General features: G+C 47.9%; 1 protein-coding gene across 1 annotated transcript in view; it reads right to left on the minus strand.

The window, feature by feature from the left end:
- Window positions 1-12277: 12277 nt before the first annotated feature.
- Window positions 12278-20064, minus strand: part of LOC144754221 (E3 ubiquitin-protein ligase TRIM39-like) — a 133042-nt gene continuing 125255 nt past the window's right edge. Inside the window, exon 6 of the mRNA XM_078641808.1 lies at window positions 12278-13702. Coding sequence (XP_078497934.1) covers window positions 13191-13702 — 512 coding nt within the window. The 3' untranslated portion in view covers window positions 12278-13190. The remainder of the gene's footprint in view (window positions 13703-20064) is intronic.

The raw sequence follows: 20064 nt of genomic DNA on the forward strand, positions 1-20064 counted from the left end.
CAGTGGATATTTAAAAATCCGACAGACACCATACCATACCAGACTGAAAGCTCCTGTACCCAACTGTTTACTAAATATTACATTAATTAGGGGTGTAAACCAGAACCTCAACCCTCCCCCCGAAGATACCCCCCTGACCGGAGGGGAAAGAGAGTAGGGAAAAAGGGAGTGAGGACATCCCCCCTAAATACAGCAGGAGAGAGAAGGCAGATTAGGGGTCTCATTACATAAAGTGCCCTGGGGGAGCAACAGGCATTTTCACCCGCTCTGCGTACCCCTGGGGAACTTTGGTATTACAGAATGGGCCACAGACTCGTGAGGCCCCTTCTGTAATACCAATAGCGCTAGCGCATATAAAGAGCCAGCGCTATCTTCAAGGGAGCATTCCCTCATTTGCATGGGGGCGTGCCACATGCAAATGAGGGAGTCCCTTTGCTTCGGCGACCCTGCCGTTTTACTAATGTTGCCGCAGAGGCAAAGAAGCACTGGCAGTGCTCCCCCTGATGGCAGCCCTCTTGCGGGAGAAAAGGGGGTCCCATGGACCCCCTAGACATCCCCTTGCAGGCGGGTTGCCGCCTGCACTGTGAAAACACAGAGCAGCTGTAAAGCAGCTGCTCCATTTTTCACCTGAAGGCGCTGCCCTGGGGGCAGCACGAGTTCGGGGCTGCCCTGGGGCAGTGCATTCATCGTAATAGAGCGCATTTCATTTACGCTGGGTGCACCTTTTTAGGTCGAGCTGGTGAAAGCAGTGCGAAGCACTGCGTCCAGCGAAGTATCTATTGTGACTCACTTCTTGGGAATCTGAGACAGGGGATGGGCACGAGCAAGCCCTCGGCGATTTCACTTCGTGGCCGCACACGCCCAGCCCGGCGCCGTGCACATCTCCTGTCTCACATGCTGCTGGGAGGTCGCGCAGGGCCGTTTCAGATTTCAGCATGTGTGCGCGCTTTTGTCCTTCGCATCGCGTGTACAGGCGATCTGCCGCCTCCTATTCGGGCACCTGACTCCCACCCACGTGAACATTAAGTGCTTCTTCCACCCCTGTCCACTGACCGCGAAAATACCCAGATTTTAAGCTGCTTTTGCCACCAGTTACAGCGAAAGATGTGATGCCAGATGAAACAGCACAGGAATAAAAGCATAGATATTACACAGCCACGCACGCACACCCCCCCTCCACCCCACTCACACGCTCACGCACACACACGCAGGCACACAGGGGGTGTATAACTCATACATACAGGCACACACACACACACACACACACACACAGACATTTCCCCCACTCACCTGGCTCTTCCGCATGTCCCTCTCTCCCTCGGCAGGCAGCGGGTCAGTCTTGGCAAGGTAGCCCCGCAGCGCTGGTCTTCACCCGGGCCCCCTCCTGGGACCCGGGACTTCACTGCCGGCGCCAGGCTCCCTCTTCATAAGAAATAGCACGCATGCGCGGGCAGCCCCCGCCCTCTCAGTCACAGCCCGGTTTCAGTTTCGCTGTCTTCCGTGTTCGCCGTCCGCGTGAAACCCCTCCTTCTAGAGCTGGGCTGCTGTAGACAAGGGTCGAAGGGTGAGGGGCAGCACAGGGGCTAGAGCCCTGGGAGCTTCTTGACGTTCTTGGGCCACCAACATTGCGTGGCATAGGTGGAGCAGGGCAGGTTTTGGAGTGAACATTGTTGAGTAGGAGCAGTCCACAGTCAACGGCAGGAACAGCGCTGTTTCCAAGTCTGGTAAGTCTGTCTTGGTGTGGAAAATACTTGTTAAGAATTGTGGGTCACAGTTTGTAATTGGGAGCTTCAGTGAGAGTAGTCTTTTGTTTTATACTGGCTCTTGAGTCTTGCCACACCAAGTCTTGCATTAAAGTAGTCTTTTCCTCAGCTCAAACGGCAATCCACCAAGGAAGGTTTTAGCTACATATTTTTGCTAAGCATCTTTTGATGAGATCCCATGAAAGTTGGGAAGAGTAAAGTTTGTCGGATCTAGCGCATCACCCATTACTCTAGGGACTTGGAAAACAGATTAGCTTATTAAAATTATATCGGCCAGGTACATTGGAGTATTGTTCAGTGGCCTGACTGTACCAATGGATCTCCGTCAAAGATTTTATGAGTGCCATTTGACACTGGAGATTTCCTTCTACATTTCTTTCAGAACTTACTTACATGCTGAGGTGACTGCAGTCGGAATGATGGATCTTTCTGATTTTAGGACTGTCAAAAATGTAGGTCTCCTAGCAGCGTTTTTATTATCTCTGCTTTAATGCTGACCATTTTCCAAGACTTTTTTTTTTCCATGAAGGGATTTGCACTACAACTAATGTTTTTTACTGGTGGATTTTGAAAGCACTATGCCGTCGATTAGAGATGCTCAGTATAATTATTTTTTGGTCCCTGACATCAGAATGCTTGTAATTCGTTCATATCTTCACAAGAGCTGGGACACTGGAGTGTGGACTGCCACAGTAACTCTTGTACACCTAAACCTAAAGTCACTGCTTTTCTTCAAGCAAGCCGCTCTGTGTGTGCGCGCCGCTCTGTGTGTGCACCGCCACATGGATTTAAAGAACTGTATTCAACGGAGCTGATGGGGAAAATATGAGGGTTAAGTGTCTGTTTCTGTTGTGGGTTCCTGTGTCTTTGCTTTTAATATTTTTTTTTAAAGTATCTGAGTTCACCCTAATGGAGAACATGGAGTAGTTTCTGTCCTGTAACTCCAGTTCTGTAGTAGGGGTATCTCTGTTATAGTCATAATCTAGTGAATAGTCCCGCCCATGTACGAGGACCCCGGCAATCAAAAATAATCTCTTAAGTTGTCAGAAAATTGCAGAACTGCAAAGACACTTAAGAGAGAATTTAAAGACAAATAATGCAGCCTATATCCACAGGCTACACTGTCCAGTACTTCAACTAGAAATTCCACCAAAAATCCACAAACAGCAAAGCCTGTCCAGATTTCCCTTGCTTTAACAGCAAAAAACCCTCTGGAATGATAGAGAGGAAGGCATGGACAGACAAGCCCCATAGGCTGCCATTATGTGGCTTAAATAGGGCACTGTGCCTTTAAGAGAACTTTCCAGAACTTCTTCCAGTATCCCAGAATGCATAGCAGGTCCCTCTCACTTTCAGTTCTTTTTGAAGGCGTAACACGCCAGACCTGTCGCATTCCTTAAATGAACACCTCTCTCTCTCCACCGGGGAGGCGGGAGGGCGCTTAGGACTATAACAGAGATACCCCTACTACAGAACTGGAGTTACAGGACAGAAACTACTCCTTCTGTAGTAGGGGATCTCTGTGTATAATCATAATCTAGTGAATAGAATGGCAAGCCCATCCCCACACCAAAGCGGCGGTGGAGGAAAGAGAATCAACACCACTATTGTGCGAACAGATTTCGCAGCGAAGCCTGCCCAACCTGAGCGTCTGCCCTGGCATCAGTGTCCAGGCAGTAATGCTTGGCAAAGGTATGGACCGACTTCCAAGTGGCCGCCTTGCAGATTTCTGCAATCGGAACATTACGGAGCAATGCTGTCGTGGCAGCTTTGCCCCTGGTGGAATGAGCCTTAGGCTTACCTCCTAAGGTCTTATTAGCTTTTTGGTAACACAACTGTATGCAGGACACAATCCACCTAGAGATAGACTGCTTAGAGGTCGCAAGACCCGTCCTGACTGATCCATAATTGATAAACAATTGGTCAGACCTACGAATATCTTTGGTCTTATCCAGATAAAATTTCAACACCCTCCTGACATCCAGGGAATGTAACGACCTTTCCGCTGGAGATGAAGGATTCTGAAAAAACGTAGGCAAAGTTATGGTCTGGTTGACATGAAAATCAGAAATAACCTTGGGAAGAAATTTAGGGTGAGTACGCATAACAACCTTAGCAGCATGAAATACAGTGCCTGAATTTCACTCACCCTGCGGGCCGATGTAATGGCCACGAGGAACGCCGCCTTCCAGGACAGGTGCTGCAACGAAGCCTTATGAATAGGTTCAAAAGGCTCCTTCATCAATCTGGACAGCACCACATTCAATTCCCAGGAAGGCGAAGGAAGCCTGACCGGAGGGAATACTTTCTTCAAGCCTTCCAAAAAATCTTTGATCACAGGGATCTGGAAGACGGAAGTCTGTGAAGGGCATTTCCTGTAGGCAGTCAAAGCAGCAAGATGAACCTTAATAGAATGGACATTAAGGCCAGACTGCGCCAACTGTAGAAGATAAGGAAGGATGACATCTTCCTTACATGTCGTCGGATCATAGTTCTTGGACTTGCACCAGATACAAAATCTCTTCCACTTGTACGCATAAGAAGTCCTAGTGGAAGGTCTCTTAGACTCCTTCAGTATGTCCATACAATCTGCAGGGAGATTCAAATGACCATATTGCACTATCTCAGGAGCCATGCTGCCAAACTCAAAGACGAGAGGTTGGGGTGCAACATCAGCCCCCCGAACTTCGTGAGAAGGTCCGGCCTGCACGGCAGCCGAATGTGAGGAAGGAGAGACCGGTGAAGCAGGTCCGTGAACCACCACTGTCAGGGCCATTCCGGGGCAATCAGTATCATCTGCGCCCTGGACTGGGACAGCTTGATGAGAACCGTCGGAATCAGGGGAATGGGTGGAAAAGCGTACAGAAAGCTGTTAGACCAGTTGATCCATACCGCATTCCCCAGCGTCCCCAGCTGGTAGTACCTGGAGGCGAAGTCTCGGCATTTGCTGTTTTCTGCGGTGGCGAACAGATCTACGTCTGGAGTTCCCCACCTTGCGAAGACTTCTCCTAGTACTTCGTCGTTTATGACCCATTCGTGGTTTTCCTGAATCAGTCTGCTCAGTGCGTCCGCCTGAACATTCTGCACACCTGGCAGATGGGTAGCCGTTATCGTCAGTCCTCGAGCCAGAAGCCAGCGCCAGATCGCCTGCGCCTCCTGCGACAGGGTGCGTGACCTCGAGCCTCCCTGCTTGTTGAGGTAATACATTGTGGTCGTATTGTCCGTTTGCACAAGTAGAGAGTTGGTCCGGAAGGACGGGTGAAAGGCCTTCAGTGCCAAGTGAACAGCTCTGAGTTCCAGGAAATTGATGTGGTACGTGGACTCCGTCGGGGACCACGTCCCTTGAATCTGTAGATCTCCGGAATGCGCTCCCCAGCCCTGGAGAGAAGCATCCGTCAGGATAACCTGAGTGGGAATGTCCTTGTGGAAGGGAACCCCTCTGAGGAGATTCTCTGCTGAACACCACCACTTCAGAGACCGAAGAGCATGCAGAGATAGACGTATCTTGTCGTCCCAAGATCCTCTCCTCTGATCCCACTGATCCTCCAAGCACTCTTGCAACGGTCTCATGTGCAGCCGTGCATGGGGCGTAAGGAAGATACATGAGGCCATCGATCCCAGTAGAGAAGACACCGTCCTCACCGTCGTGGATGGAGCGGTCATAAGAGCCCGAACCTTCCGAAGCAGTGATAATCGTCGCTCCTCCGAAGGAGACACGCTTGCTGACAGCGTATCGATGGAGGCTCCCAAGTAATGAATGCACTGGACTGGAGTCGGAACCGACTTGGACATGTTGATGTGCAACCCCAGCTTGTTCAAGAGAACGCACGTCTTCTGGAAGTGCGCTTGCGCTTCCGAGAAGGAGGATGCCTTGATCAACCAATCGTCCAGGTACGGGTAGACAAATACCTTGTTCTTCCTTAGGTGTGCGGCTACCACCGCCATGCACTTTGAGAATGTCCTCGGCGCAGACTTCAGTCCGAATGGCAGTACTGTGTATTGATAATGATTGGCGCCGACTTGGAACCGCAGGAACTTCCTGTGTTTGTGTGCAATGGGCACATGGAAGTAAGCATCCTGGAGGTCTATGGCACATAGCCAGTCTCCCCGTTGCAGCTGAGGATAAATCTGATGCAATGACAGCATGCGAAACTTTTCTCTGCGAATCCACTTGTTTGCTTGTCGCAAATCCAGAATGGGCCTGAACTCGTTCTTGTCCTTTTTTCGAACCAGAAAGAACCGGGAGTACAGACCTCTTCCTCTTTGAGACAGAGGTACGACTTCGATCGCCCTTTTCCTTAACAGGGTATCGGCCTCCGCCTGGAGCTCGCGCAGTTGATACTGCGAGCCGACCGGAGGAATTGATGGAGGTGGGCTTGTGAACCGAAGACTGTATCCATTGCAAACAATATTCAGCACCCACTTGTCATGAGTAATTTTTCTCCACTCTGCCAGAAAAGATTGAATGCTTCCCCCCACCGGAGCGGGTAACAGTTGTAGGGGAAGTAAGTGCTCAGGGCCTAGACCCGGCCTGGCCCTTAGTCGCTGGGGCCGACTGATGGCCACCTCTGCCTCTCTGGCGTTTCTGGAATGGCCTTCTGAACTGCTGCTGTTGTTGTTGCTGCTGTTGTCCAGAAGACTGGCCACGCCCTCTGCCTTGACCACCAAACCGGCGTTGGAACGGACTCTCCAAACCCACCGCAGTGAGCGTTTCCGCCTCCGCCTTCATGCGGGCCATTTCATCATCAGCGTGCTTCTCGAACAGGGTTTCGCCAGAGAATGGTAGATTGGCAACCCTTTGCTGAGCGTCCGGTTTCAGAGACGTAAGGCGGAGCCATGCATGTCGTCGCTGGTTTATTCCGTGGCAGAAACCATGCGCCGCCAGTAGAGAAGAGTCGGCTGCAGCGCTGATGACTTGATTCGCCACCAACATCCCTTCGTTTAGCACCTCCTGGAAGTCTTCCCGCTTGTCCCGCGGAAGGAGCTCCACAAATTGTAGAAGGGATTCCCAGAGGGCTCTGTCATACCGACCCAACAAGGCAGTGGCACTAGCAGCCTTCATTGAGGTCGCCGAGGTCCCACAAACTCTCCTCCCAGACGAATCCAACCACCTAGATTCCTTATCAGGTGGAACCGTGGACGAAGGCGTGGTGGCATGCTGTTTGCGCGCCGCAGTCACAATCACCGAGTCCAGAGGGGGCTCCAGCCTTAGAAAGGCCGAGTCCGGAGCCCGGTACTTCTTCTGCAGTCTGGAAGGCGCCGCCTTAGTCACCGCTGGAGTGAGGAAAAGATCCATGGCCGGTTCTTCCAGACCCGGCACCAGTGGCAGCAACGGCCGAGACAAATGCTTCTGATGGAGCGTCTCGAAGATGACTGATGTCTTGGGAGTGGGCACCGCCAAAGTAATGCCCAATTCCGCCGCACCACGTAACAGCACGTCCTGGAAGGACACCAGATCATCGATCGGTGAAACCCTCGTGTCCGGCGAATCCGACAAGGTCGGGGAGTAGTCCCTGGTCCCAGACGACCTGGTCCGTGAACGAGACCTGTGTCTCCTGTGGCGCCGTCTAGATCGTGTGGAAGACCTATGACGCGAACGTTCCCTTCTCCTGGAGCGGGAGCGCGACCTCCCAGCACGTGGGCGCTCCACCGGTTTCCGTGGAGGCGTCTTCCGTGGCCGGTCCTGGGGCTTCGGAGTAGGCGTACCCTTAGGAGGTGTCGGAAGCAGTGGCAGCGACACCGACTTCGGTGGCCTATGAGGAGGGACCGACGGCGGAGGCTGCCCCGCAGGAGGCAGCGGAAGAAGGGAGGGGAGCGGCGGATTAGCCGGAGGAGCCTCCTTCGGTAGAGGTGGAGGGGGTCGCAGGCCTTGGCGGGGTATATACCACCGAGTACACCGTGCCCGTTGACTTCTTCGAGGGAGGGGCCTGTGATCCAGACCCTCCAGAGCGTGAGCGACGCCTCCGACGTCCACCACCAGATCCAGCGTGACTTTTGGCGCCAGAATCCCTCCTGCGCCTCTTAGAGGAGGTTGAGATCCTTGGTGACGCTGATCTCTTCCTGCTCTACGTCGAGCGTCGTTTTTCAGGCATGGGACGGCGATCCCTCGACTCCGGCGTCGAACGCCGTCTCCTCGACGTCGAGTGTTTCTTCCTCGACGACAAGCGTCGTCCCCGCGACGACGAGCGGTCAGACCTCGACGGCGAGCGTCGACTCTTCCTCCTCGATGACCGTTTCCTCACAGTCCTCGATGCCGAGGATCCCCTCGACGGCGAACTGGTCGACGGCGACCGGCAGTGTCGCTTCGACGGCGAGCGCCGGTGCTTTGGTCGACGGCGATGCCTCGACTTCGACGACGTCGACGGTGACCTCGACGGCGGCTTAGCCAGGCCTCTCGACGTCTATCTTCCACGCTGTCTCGACCCGGAGCCCCGGGGAGAAGGGGAACACACCGTCGTCATCCCTCTCGACGTCGTCGTCGAAGCTATCGACGTCGACGGAGACCGGGACCTTTTGCTGGTCTTCCTGCCTCTGTGGAGCCCCCCAGAGGCCTCAGCAGGGGCAGAGGGAGCCTTCCCAGCCTGCCCAGACCCACCTGCAGCCTGCAGTCGCCTCTCTTCCAGGCCTTGGAGCCTAGTCTTCAGCCTTTCCCTCAGGGTCCTTGTAGAAAAGGTCTGGCAGATGTCACAATCTTCAGGGACATGCTCTTCAGGGAGGCAAAGAATGCAGACGTCGTGGGTATCAGTCTTGGCCTTCTTCCTTCCACATGCTGGGCACTTGTCGAATAAAGCAGGCATTTTAGAGCCCTAAAAGCCTGAACAAACACACAGAAGTGAAAAGGAATCACCAAGAATCACTGAGAACACTTTTAAATCCAAAAAGTGAACAACAAAACTCCAATAAACCCTTGAAAGGGGAGAGCTCAATGCACCAGGGTCCTGTAAGCAGGAGCCGGAAAAAAGATCTGAAAGTGAGAGGGACCTGCTATGCATTCTGGGATACTGGGAGAAGTTCTGGAAAGTTCTCTTAAAGGCACAGTACCCTATTTAAGCCACATAATGGCAGCCTATGGGGCTTGTCTGTCCATGCCTTCCTCTCTATCATTCCAGAGGGGTTTTGCTGTTAAAGCAAGGGAAATCTGGACAGGCTTTGCTGTTTGTGGATTTTTGGTGGAATTTCTAGTTGAAGTACTGGACAGTGTAGCCTGTGGATATAGGCTGCATTATTTGTCTTTAAATTCTCTCTTAAGTGTCTTTGCAGTTCTGCAATTTTCTGACAATTTAAGAGATTATTTTTGATTGCCGGGGTCCTCGTACATGGGCGGGACTATTCACTAGATTATGACTATACACAGAGATCCCCTACTACAGAATGATACATTCCAGTGGAACTGAAGCTTCTCAAAATGTGCTTCCCTAATTTCCCATGGATTTAATGGAGTCCATGGCCTCCCCAATAGTTTATCCACTGTGGAAAGCCTTTTGGAGATTAGATGATTCACACTTCTTGCCCCATAATTCTCATCACAGAGATCACAAATATTTTTTCCTACTGTGAATTGTGTATTTTTCCCATGTTTTTGTACACAAATGAACCACTACAAATCTCACTTAACTCAGCAGTCTTCTGAGAGGGAGGTTGCTGAATGGACATGGAAAGACAACTCCACTCACCGCCTGAACACTTAGCTACAGCGGGATACCAGTACGGGAAGTGTACATTGTTGAGACTGCCACACCTTGGTGCTATCAAATCTAAATTTTCCGTTCCGAATTGTCCTGCATTAAGTTCAGTAGCACAGTGCACTATGCAAGAAACGTTAATGCCTTAACAGTTTGTGTATTAGATTTTTAAGTTTATTAGTTTCGCTGCTATGCATAGCATACATTATCCCTGTGCTCTCAATATTGTCACTTTATCAGCACTAAGGTGGCACCTTAAAGTGTAAACACACTTAGATCTGATTCTGTTCTACACACCTCACTCAGCAAGGACGTGTACTGTATTTGCTAGTGTAAACCTTAAACTGGTAAATTAGTAGAAACTTCTTGCGGGGCAAGTAGATGTAGAGCTAGTAGTGCCATTTGCTGTAACGATCGCTTATGGCAACTCTTATTGCCCATGTAAGTTATCAGTAAGAAACGTACGTCAGTTGTGCCATATAAACTGAATCCTATGTAAATCTGTATGACTGACATGGTATACCTTTTCTGATGCCGTAAATAGACCTTTGTAGTTACCAGCACTACAAAAAAAAAAATCTAGCTAGTTGTTCCTTTTGTTTCCGTATGAAGCAGATTGTTTTGTTTACTGCTGATACAAGGTGACAAAAGTTAATGTGCTAGCATACTCCAAACCCTGAGTGGAGTAAATTCAGAACAAAATATTCGAACTGCTTTCAGATCCATCAACAACTGTAGCTTATCAAACAAAAAGCGCCAGCTTGGGTATGGCAGGTAACCCATTGAATATTTTGTCTGTCTTCAGAACAGTGTAGCACCATTATGCAGCAAAGAGTAATCTATTCTAGGGTGCCTACTTGGAGTTATGGGAATGTGGGTGGTGATACCTTTGTTCAGAACACAGGAGTTCTACGGGTAAGTACCTTGCAGGTATCGAAGTTAACGTGAAAGACACAAAGAAGTTGAGAACCACTCAAACTCCTTACCAACTTGTTCTGTGGTTTCAGTCTGAAAGGTATCTGTATCTTTCCAGCTCATTGTCTTGAGGAGTTGTGTTGCTCAAATTAAGGTTAGGACAGCCCACATAGCCAAACTATTTCGCAGTCATAAAGTCAAGCACATACCCTAAGTCAGTCATCGCAGCCATCCTCTAAGTGACAGGTTGTGGGCTAACTCAGGAACTAGAAGTGCATGACATTAAGTGTCAATGGGCTTGTGAATTATACTAACGTTAGCCTAAGAAACAGGATCTTTGTCCATTGCTGTCTTTGTTTCTATGTGGTGAAATTTTCAGCCATTTGGATTACATGGTGTTAATTCCTGTGTATATGCTCCGATGCCTCCTTGTGGCAAAAGTGGAGCCATTAGTCCTAGTGACTTGAAAATTCTTTTTTTATTCAGTGAGTAAATGGGCAACTTTTATTTTTATTTGCTTCACAGTTACACATTTCTTCATATAACTCACACTGAACATAATCTTCACAAAAGTTATTTACAAAAGTTTAAGCTATTGCCATTATATATTACAATAACTTTTATTTAAGTATTAATTATTACAAAAAAATAAAAGCCATTGTTATTTGTAATATTAATACAACACATATTGCATTACAAATGCTATAGGTGTCACATTTGCGAAAGTTATAACTAATGGCATTATAAATGACAAAGCTATTAATTTCGCTATTTTCGAACCCAACACGTAAATAAAAAATGTGTCATTTACAAGACCAATAGCTCAAACTTCCCTAATGCGAGACCTATTGCATTGCAAATGCTTGTTAAAGGTGCGCCTGGCACAAACAATGAATATACCCTTAATGTGTAATGTGGTCCTGGTGTGAAGGAGAGAGAGAAATGGGACATTCAGGGTATGAAAGCAGGAATGGAGATCAAGAAAAGAGCTGAAAATGGGTAGAGAGAAAAGAGAGTGTGGTTAGAGGTAAACTAGAGACCGAGCTGATAAAGACTACAGTAGATACAGTAAAGAGTTGAGGTGGAGAGGAGAGGGAGCAGGGCATGGACAGAAGGGTCGAAGAGTGGGCAGAGTGAAGATGAGGGACAAAACAACAGTGGGAGAGAGGTGACGGCCCAGAGAAACACAAAGGAAAGAGATAAGGGCTGCATATGAGTAAGGCTGGACAGTGGAGCAAGGACAGAGCAGAGTTGCATGGGTTGGCCATTAGGCCTCATCACCTCCATGAATTAACAAAGGTCACAACAGCAGGCGGTGCCCCGGGGGCTTCTGAAGACGCAACGAAGCATGACACTTCTACTGCAAAACTCATCATGCATGGAGGATCACCGTGGAAAATGGTTAGAATAAATGGTACAAAACAGCAAGAGTCTACTACGTGGTTGTAAGGGGCCTTTATTACTGGGGTGCACGCTTAGTATGAGGGAAGCTTGCTTGTCTGCTTTGACCTCTGTCTCTTAAGTTGCCAAAGGCTGAAACAGATACAACTGTAAAAAAACAACTGCTGAGAAGTGGTATCCTACACAAATACATGTTTTCTACTGAGATCTTAATTATTCTGAAGGCAGTGCATGCTTGTATCTGTTTGCGGTTCTATCTGGGTTAAAGTCCTGCACTGTGCTGCTGCTCTATGTGTTACCCTGAAATGCAAAGTTTTCCAAGACTGACAGTGTGCTGTAAAATCCACCATTTCAAGCTGTTTTGTTTCAAAATGTTCTTGTGGGGAGAATATCCCCACACTCCTCTATATCCGTTTGGCTCGCTCGCACATTTTCATTAGGCCCCACCACATTTAAAATTTACCAGCCACCCCTGCTTACGTGTGTAAATCAGTCTATAGGAAATGTTACACAAACTTTTTATTTTATTTATTTATTTATTGAAGTTTTGTATAGCGCTAGCTAGACCCGAGGGTATCAGAGCACTTCACAGCAAATACAGATATGCAGTAAATGAGAATAAGCAAGACAGGAATCAAGAACAACAAGCAGGAAATAGAGTCAGTACGACAGTCATAGGGACTTTGACCGTCAGGCGTGGGGTCCTCCTTAGGTACCAGAGTGTTCAAGGAAGAGGGCTTTGAGTAGCGATTTGAATAACCAATGAGGATTACCGTTCTGTGATCTGCATGTACACATTCTTTGCAGCAGGTATATTAATCCTCTGCTCTTTACGACGAGTCAAAACTTCCACCAGACAAAACGTTCATCTCTCCAGCAGCAGAAACATTAATCACATGCGTTATGTTTACATTTTTATTGTGGACAGAATACTGCTGGACACACAAAGAAACAGCAGGTGTTTTTTAAACACAAATTTATTTCTGAACACAGCGCCTCTCCCAGGTCAGCTGCACCAGTCGCACCGCCCTAAAGCCGTCCTGAATCTGAGCCAGCACACGGTAAGCAGAGCCCCATTGTGAAACAGAGACCCTGAGGGACAGCGGCAGAGCGCATGAGCTCAGAACTGTGGGACACGAGTCAGTGCGGTAATACTGGGACAATGATTTAATAATATTGATAATTCACAGGCTGCCTGTTTACTGGGATCTCTGTCACCATGAGAACAATCCTGAAGGGGGGCGCTGTGTAGACTGCAGGGGCAATGGAGCCCTGTACAGCTGAAATAAACATCCTAATAACTGATCCCTCCCAAGGCCTCATCCCCAAAAGGAGCGAAAAGCGTATTTGCTTGTGCTCATGGTTGCATCGTTATCAATACAGAAGGGGGTGGAAGGGAGGGATGAGGGGCTGAAGCTCCCTGCAGCTCTCACACCAGCCTCAGCTCCGCACCAAACCAGAGATGGAAGAACGGGAAGAGCCTCTCTGTGAAGGAGGCCTGCTGGAAGGTGTAGAGAAGCGCCATGGAGTCAGCATTGTACAGGGACAGCCGCCCCCCTTCGTAGTCCAGAAACACCCCCAGCTTACAGGGCCTCTCACGAGGGGACAGAGGGGTCTCAGGGGAGGTGAGAGCCGAGTACCGACCGTCACACCACTGCAGAGCCCAGATTCCCATCTCAGGTAACCATATGAAGTCTTCCTTCCTATCCACAGACTCTGCTGTGACCCCCACCTGCCACGCTCGTCCCTCCTGCAGCAGCTGCACCTCCCAGTAATGTCTGCCGGAGATAAACCCCTCGCTCCCCAGCACACAGTTGAAGAAGGTGAATCTTTTGGGGGTGTCCGGCAGGGGTTTTTCTGTGTCTGTGTCTCTCACACGCCTCTGACCCTCAGACAGGACGAGCTGTGGATGAGCTGTGTCAGAATCCAGAGTCACCATCACTGCAGAGAAGAGAGTCATAATTAGAGATTTAATGACACACATAAAGACTGCAAGCAATCAGCCGCGGCCCGTGCAAGTAAGAGTGGTGGGGCCGGGAAAGGGGATTTCGACAGACAAAGACGAGGGAAAATTAAATAAAATAATTAAACGCACATACCTCGCCCCACTGATCTTACCTGCATGAGCCTGTTAGAATATATTAGAGAATAGCTTACGCAGTGTCCTATGTGAGTTAGCATTTGCGGCACCATTTACTGATTAGACGCCATTTTAAGTACATGAGTGAAACTGACCTTTCCCCATTTCCGAGAAAAGGTCTTGCTTAGGTTTCGTTTCAGTGAATGTTGAAACTGTCTGGTTAATGAATACACTGTTCATCTACTGCATACCCTCTCATTAGATAGAGGTTCTCTCCCACTTGTTTGGTGGCGGGTTCAGGGTGAAACAGCCTTGAGCCGCATCAGGTAATGTAAGATAGGGGGATCAAAACTTAATTTTTTTTGTATTTTACTGTTAAGCTGCATCTGCTTGGAAAATTCCACTATGGGCGTGTTTTAATCCAGATACAAAATGTATAATAAGCATCTCTATACTTATTGATTTCAGTCCCTCTGCAGCACTCCTAGCGACTGGGCTCCGCTCTGAGTGTACATGAATAAACAATAATTGGTTTGTATTCTCTACTGCCTGACCGAATCTTCATTTGGTAAGGAAGGCTGAGAGGTGGTCTAAAGGGACCCGAGTGGCCCTAATCAGGTCACTTCCTTCAGTTTGCACCTGAACAGGGACTCCTTCGGGTGAGTAACCCATCCCCTTGGCCGCTGGCAGAGGGGGAGGACAGGGACACAGTAGGGTTGGACTGACAGACCAGGGATCCCTGCAAGAATAGTTTCTGATACTCGCAGCTGGCCCTTCTGTCCCGCTAGACGGTGCCATCCTGACTGGAGTCCTTAACGGCAAAACCCTTGATCTGACGGTTTGGTCCGAGGAGTCGGCAGTGAAGAATCGATTTGTTTGTGCAACTGATATCAGGTGAGTTTGTTTTGGTTCCTTGTGGATATGGCACTATTTTGGGTTTGAGTTTGATATGGTCTACGGTGTGTTTTGATAAAGTGAGTTTGCAAACTTTTGCCAGGGAAAATAATAATTGTGTTCTCTTTGGAAAATGCCTGGCCTTAGTACAATATTGACTGTGTCGTCGTTGTTGTTCTGTAGTAGCTCGGTTGGAGGAAGCTCAACCAGTGCCCCCTGAGAACTGTCCTAATTTGGATATGTATGTGAAACATGGCCTAGGCCCTATTATGTTTAGTACTTTATGGCGTAAATATACGAGGGACAATGCCGAGTTGCAGTGGCCTTTGACAGGTACTTTTGATGAACAAAAAATTGGGTTTTTACTGGAACAATTGTTTAAAAAACAAAGTAGACAGTCTATGTTTGATGCTCTTCGAACTTGGCAGAAAGAGGCTAAGCAAAGGCGGTGGAAAGTGGAGAAAGATACGCGAAAGGGAAGGATGCAGACTCTTCTCCGAAAGCTGTTGTGTACGATAGAGAGAAGCATGAGGTGGCTGTGGAATGTCAGGATAGGAAATTTTGGTTGAATGTTGACAAATATTATGTGGCGAGAGAGGATGATGATGATACTTTTGTAGAGGAATTGTTAGATAAAAGACCCCCGCCTCCTTATGCCCCGCAGAGGATATAAACCATTGTTCCCTTACAGTCTGAGCAGCCTGTTCTGTCTGTGACAGCTGCTCCTGTATCTACGGCTGTTGTTTCAAATGCTCCTGCTTCGGAACCTCCTGATCCTATTTTGTCTTCGCCCCCTTTGATTAATAGGACTCCTAGTGTTTGTTGCTTCTACTCCTGTACCTCCTACTCTTTCCCCTCCAGTTGAGGCGCCAGCAACAATTGCACCCATCGCCTGTGCTGTTACTTCTTCCATGACTCATCCCCCTGCACCCTTGAATGTTGAGACGCCAGTGCGTGGGTTCGGAGATGAAGATTGGCGAAAATTAAAGACAGAAATGCCCAGCTAGTCCGATCTGAAATAGGAAATGAGGAGAAAGAAGAGGTAGCTAATCAGGCTGCACAACGGGTTCGTAATGCGATTCATAGCGTGGAGGAGATTTGGCAAGATATGCGAGATTTTGAACCCTTTATACAGCAACATGCCCTTAAGCATATGTCTGCTATATTGATTAGTCTTTGGCATCAATGCATTGGACAGAAGCGCCTCAAATATTTGATATTAAGGATCGTGCATATGTTAACGACTTGGAGCACAGTCAGGTATTTGGGAATGTTACAACTCTAGTTGCCTAAAGGGGTAGACTCTATGAGAGGAGCCCTATTCAAGAAACTCAGTTTCCTATGTGTGAGATCCACCCGATTTATCACCAGGAAATACCGGAGTCAACGGATCAGCATGGTGTTGTCACTCGACGAGCTGTAGCGGTCTGTTTCCAAGAGCAATGGGCCTATACTCCGTGGAAAAGAAGTGAGGTTTTAGCTCTGAAGGCTCATTTGCCTGATCTTAGGAAGAATCCCGCGGCCTATTATAAGGAGTGGATGGAGGCTGCCTCTTCTACTGTTACCCTTGCTTATATTGAAATGTTTTTTGGTCTTCTTGTTGATGTTTGGAGACAGGTTCATACTCTGGATCAAGTCGCAGAGTTGGAAACGCCGTCCAATGTTTGTAAGAGTCCTATTCTTCCGATTCTTAAAAGGGTACCTTCAGGCGCCTCTGATGAAAGCGACAACGTATATGGTTTCGAGATTGATTTGCGTGAGGTTAATAAAATAGTAGTTCCCCAGTTCCTGATATTACTACACTTTTGACGATGATTCGTTCTGTTGCTAAAGTCTTTTCCGTTACTGATTTGAAAAATGCTTTTTTTTTTAGTATTCCTATTCACAAAGATAGAAGATATTTGCTTGGTTTTACACTGGCCGGCAGAAGTTTTAGATTCTGTTGAGTTCCTCAGGGCTATACAGAGAGTCCTAGTATTTATAGTCAGGCTTTGAAAGGTTATTTGGATTCCTTATCGCTCCCTCCAGGTAATATATTAGTGAAGTATGTGGAAGACCTCCTTGTTGCTTCTGATATGGAACAGGGTTGTAAAGATATTACAGTCAAATTGTTGTTGCATTTGGCTCATCATGGACATAAAGTTTCCCTTTCTAAATTTCAGTATTGTCGACCGGAGGTCACCTATTTAAGCCACCTCCTGCCAAAGGAGGGTAGAAGATTGACCCCTGAGTGCATCAGCACCATTGCTCAAATGCCCGTTCCACACACTCAAAAAGATGTACGCGCTTTTATAGGTATCACTTCGTATTGTCGACGGTGGATACCTAATTATTCCCTACTAATTAACCCTTTGCTTGCACTAACAACGAAGGATGTACATAAGCCTTTACCTTGGACGCCTGAATGTCAGCAGTCTTTTGAGCAATTGAAAGCTGCACTTTGTTCGGCTCCAGTGCTTGGTACACCAAACTATAGCAAGTCATTTGAGCTTTATGTTCATGAGATGGCTGGCTGGGCGCTTTCTGTACTAACACAAACGTTTGAGGATTAGCAGAGGCAGTGTGCTTATTTTTCTGCTGTGCTTGACCCTGTCGCAAGGGCATTCTCGAGTTGTCTGAGAACGGTCGCGGCTGTGGCCACTTCAATCAGACAATCGGCTGGACTTGTGCTTGATACTGACCTCACAATTATGGTACCCCCAGCTGTGGATTACTTCTGAATAAGACGAAGACACAGCATCTCACCAGTGCACGTTTTACTGGTTATAAATTGACACTCTTTGCTAAGCATATTACAATAAAAAGATGTGCCACTCTGAACCCAGCCCCGTTACTGTCCCTCCCTTCTGAGAATTATGCAGTCAATAAGCATCAATGTATCTTCCGCACAGAAGAAGAGAATAAAGGACGGGTAGACCTGACTGATGTTCTCCTATCTGGCCCCCAAGGGGAACTATATGTCAATGGCTCTTGTTTTAAGCTACCAGATGGCACTACGACTGCAGCCTATGCTGCCACCACATTGCGCACGGTGGTAGAGACGTCAAGGGTCCCCTATCAGTCAGCTCAGGCTGCTGAGCTTACTGCTCTTATTCATGCCTGCGAATCGAGTGAGGGACTAGTTGTCAATATCTATACTGACAGCCAGTATGCTTTCAGGGTCGCGCAATTTTGGGCGACTCTGGGCAGTGAGAGGGTTTCTTACCTCCCATGGAACTAAAATTCAGCACGGACACCTCATATTGAGGCTTTTGTCCGCTTGAACACTCCCTAAGAAATTGGCTGTTATCCAATGTGGTGCGCATGGGAAGGTTACTAATGATGCAGGTAGAGGAAATGCTTCTGCAGATCAGACAGCTAAGTAAACGGCTCGAACAAAGATGAAACATGTTTTTAGCAGGTCCAGCTAAGGGGGTTCCTGTAGTTGCTATGTTCGAAAATACTCTTGAGTGTAAAGGAGATACAAAGTGAAGCCACTATGGAAGAATTAGCGACATGGCAAGAAAGTACAGCTCAGTTGGATGAGGAAGGATGTTGGATAGATAAAGCAGGGAAATAGAGATGGATGCTGCCAGATGTGTATGTTCTTCCTTTGGTTACGATGTCACATGGTCCAGCTCATATTAGTGCAAAAGGCATTTGTAAATTGTTATCCCCTGTATGGCAGAATGACAATATCGCTAAAACAACGGCACAATTAGTTAAATATTGCATGGTTTGCATGATGCATAATTCAGGGAAAGGCACCCCGACACCACCTGGTAATTTCACACCACCAACTTTTCCTTTTGAAGTCCTTCAAATGGACTATATAGAATTAGAGAGATGCAACAATTTGAAGTAGGTCTTGGTGGTTGTGTGTGCATTTAGTAACTGGGTTGAAGCTGACCCCACTAAGGATAATACAGCCATTACAACTGCAAAGGTACTCCTGAAGGAGTTATTTCCTCGTTTTGGCTTGCTCCGAGTTATCTGGAGTGACAATAGAAGTCATTTTAATGCAAAGGTGATTCAATTGATTTGTTTTGTGAGAGTCTTCATGTTAAGCAAAAGTTTAACACTGCTAATCATCCACATTCAGGGGGTTTGGTGGAGTACAACGGTACTCTCAACTAAAACTTGCAAAAATACAGGCGAGCACTGGGTTGTAGTGGCCAGATGCTTTAGCATTAGCACATTTGTCAACAAGAACAGCACATTCTAGTACAGGATTGTCTCTATACGAGGTTGTGTTTGGGTGCCCCGCAAATGTCTGGGGTGTCCTTGTTGATTCTCAGATATTGAGTACCCTGTGTTAATTGATTACCATGGGCAGTTAAAGAGACTTTATGTTCTATTCACCAACTGGCGCACGAGTCCCTACCTGATCTACCGGAGGGTCCAGGCCATGATATCCAGCCCAGAGATTATGTGTTAACTCGCAATTTTCAGAGGAAGAAAAGTTTGGGACCCCGCTGGAAGGGGCCGTACCTGGTCCTATTGGTGACCCACACCACTGTGAAAGCTTCTGGCCGTAAGAACTGAATCCATGTTAGCCATTGTCGTAGGGTGCCTCTGCCACTACCCTATGATCAGTGAGTCAAGGAAGGAGAGCCTGACGAGGAGTGTGAGCAGGTGCCTCGCTTTGTCCCTTTCAGTGACGCCCAGCTCACATGGATGCAAACCGACAAGGAAAACGATGCTTTTCTGAACGAGGCTGTCCCACCAGAAACACAAACTATCCAGGAACCTCTGTTCAGCGAACCCACAGTGCCGGGTGTTACGAGGTATAATTTGCGCCCTCGGCTGAGGGACACGAAGTCTAAGGAAAAAAGAGACTAGGGATGGACTGCATAAAGTAGGGTGTACAGAGTCAAAGTACCAATGAGATTATCTGAAGAAGTTAGGGAAGGATTTCTGTTTTGCTTTAGTTTAGTTGTTTGAACATCAGGTAGGAGAGACTGAAGTATACCCTGCAGGTATACCATCTGGACCGACGTGGGATACATCAAGAGCTTAGGACAGAGCAAGCTCCACCGCCGGTGCTGAAGAGCGCCACTGTATTGATGGACAATAGGAGCCTGTAACAGTGAGGCTCTGACAGACATTGGGAACTTACATATTCCATTTGCAATTTTGCTCTTTTTATCACCCGTTATGCATCCGTTTGGTAGACAGGTTGCTGAGGAGGAGCAGTCAGTGATTTTTGTTGTTTTTCGCCAAATTTGATGTGGACCCCCAAAAACTAAATAATATGTAATGCCTTTGTGGTTTTATTGCTCATAATATTATGTGGAGTGTCATGGGTTTTGGAAAACGATCAGGATGTGGCTTTGCCAAGTAAAAGTGA

Source organism: Lissotriton helveticus, chromosome 5_1 (genome assembly GCF_964261635.1).
Source record: "Lissotriton helveticus chromosome 5_1, aLisHel1.1, whole genome shotgun sequence".
In the NCBI taxonomy this organism is placed as follows: Eukaryota; Metazoa; Chordata; class Amphibia; order Caudata; family Salamandridae; genus Lissotriton; species Lissotriton helveticus.